The following is a 1,594-nucleotide window of genomic DNA, read 5'->3' as shown; positions in this document are numbered from 1 at the left end:
TTCGGGGGCGGGGGGGGGGGTTAATTATACTTAATGACATTCATTTTAGTTACAGGTGTGTCTGTGTCATGCAAAATTTTTTGTTTAGCAAAATAAAGTTAAGGTTTACTTAAATTTTTGAAAAAATTGTTCACATAAGTATACATTGTTTTACCAATTCTTTTGCAAACGCATTTCAAAACTAATTTGGATTTGAGTATCATCCTTGTATATATGTCACAGCATATAATGGGTATAGCCAGATTCTAGAATGCTAATCTAGTCATTAAGTATGTGGGTAGTTTACTGTTCCGTGGAATTAAGATGTACAGAGAGAAGAAAAAACTCCCTCTTTGAATCCCAAAAGAAAGGTCTGTTTGCAAGACACAAGATCCTTATCAATTTAATTTATGGAAAGACTTGTTTGTTTTCTCGTGTTTGTGTAAATAAAGTTCACTATGGATGCATTGTCAATATTGATTTAGGGTTGTGAGCAAGGGAGATTCTGTGCAAAGCAGGTACAGAACATCCAAAATACAGGTTTATAACTTCTTTATTGTTTTAGTTAGTGTCTGACTGGCCTCTCAGCTCGTATGGGAATGAAGTATAATCTTAAAGGATGCGTATGATAGTTCAGTGAAAATGGTGACAAGTGCTGACTAGAGTTTGCTGTCTCAGTAGAAGGCGGTGATGGACTTGCAGGTGCGGTACTCGAGACAGGTGTCGTAGCAGCACTTGTTGGCGCCGGGGCAGTAGGAGTCGTTCGTGCAGGGCGTGGGAGGAAGGACGCTCCTGACGGAGGGGCATGTGGGGCGGACGGGAGGGCAGTGGCCGGGCTTGAGGTCGTCGCAGCACTCGTACTTGCCCGTGGGGGCCTTACACCAGTTCTTGCAGTTGGCGTATCCTGCGCCCACACCGGCACCCACGCCCACGCCGGCACCCACGCCCAGTCCCACTCCGAAGCCAGGTGCCACGCCGTGTCCCAATCCGACAGCGGAATCCAAGTCGTGTCCGAGGCTCAGTCCAGCACCTAGAGCGTGTCCTAATCCATCACTGAGGCCGTGTCCTACGCCACCCACAACACCAGCACCATGGAGGCCACCCACGCCCTCAAGGACGCCTATATTTGGGGCGTAATGCCGAGTCTCGGAAGCAAAGGCGAGGGACGCCAGAGAGACCACGAGCACTGCCGCCGTCACTGAAGACTTTTCACTGACCTGAAACGATGATACCAAATGAGAGAGTGGAACATAAAATATATCCAACCTCAGCACAATTGTATAAACATATTCTTTGCGATAATCTATAGAGATGAAATCATCAGTTTAAACTTATCATCTTTATAGGAAGGTTGGAGACGTAGGAGTTAGACCTTTAGCTTGGGCGCGAAGGCAGATTGTGGCGAAGTGTTTCCTTGACGAAGATTATATAGAAGGCAGTCTAGGCTCCGCCGATTGCTGGACGCGCGGGGGAATCCGCTGGTCTCCTGTGACGTCATCGGCGTCGTCTCAGAGGTCGGGGGTTGCCAGATTGCAAAATAATTGAGGCTTTTTTAGACTTGCCTCTGGAAAGAAGGTGATGGCCAAGCAGCAGTGATTTTCCATTTGTTGATGTT

At 47.1% G+C, this 1,594-nt stretch overlaps 1 protein-coding gene across 1 annotated transcript; it reads right to left on the bottom strand.

The window, feature by feature from the left end:
* Positions 1 to 524: 524 nt before the first annotated feature.
* LOC119592818 (fibroin heavy chain-like) lies at positions 525 to 1,477 on the bottom strand. Its single transcript, XM_037941725.1, has 2 exons — positions 1,352 to 1,477; positions 525 to 1,196 (listed from the first exon to the last, which is right to left on the bottom strand). The coding sequence occupies exons 1-2, from the start codon at positions 1,475 to 1,477 to the stop codon at positions 654 to 656; spliced, it is 669 nt and encodes a 222-aa protein (XP_037797653.1). The 3' UTR covers positions 525 to 653.
* Positions 1,478 to 1,594: the final 117 nt, after the last annotated feature.

This window comes from Penaeus monodon, chromosome 31 (genome assembly GCF_015228065.2).
Source record: "Penaeus monodon isolate SGIC_2016 chromosome 31, NSTDA_Pmon_1, whole genome shotgun sequence".
Lineage (NCBI taxonomy): Eukaryota > Metazoa > Arthropoda > Malacostraca > Decapoda > Penaeidae > Penaeus > Penaeus monodon.
This window is presented reverse-complemented; position numbering and strand designations above follow the sequence as displayed.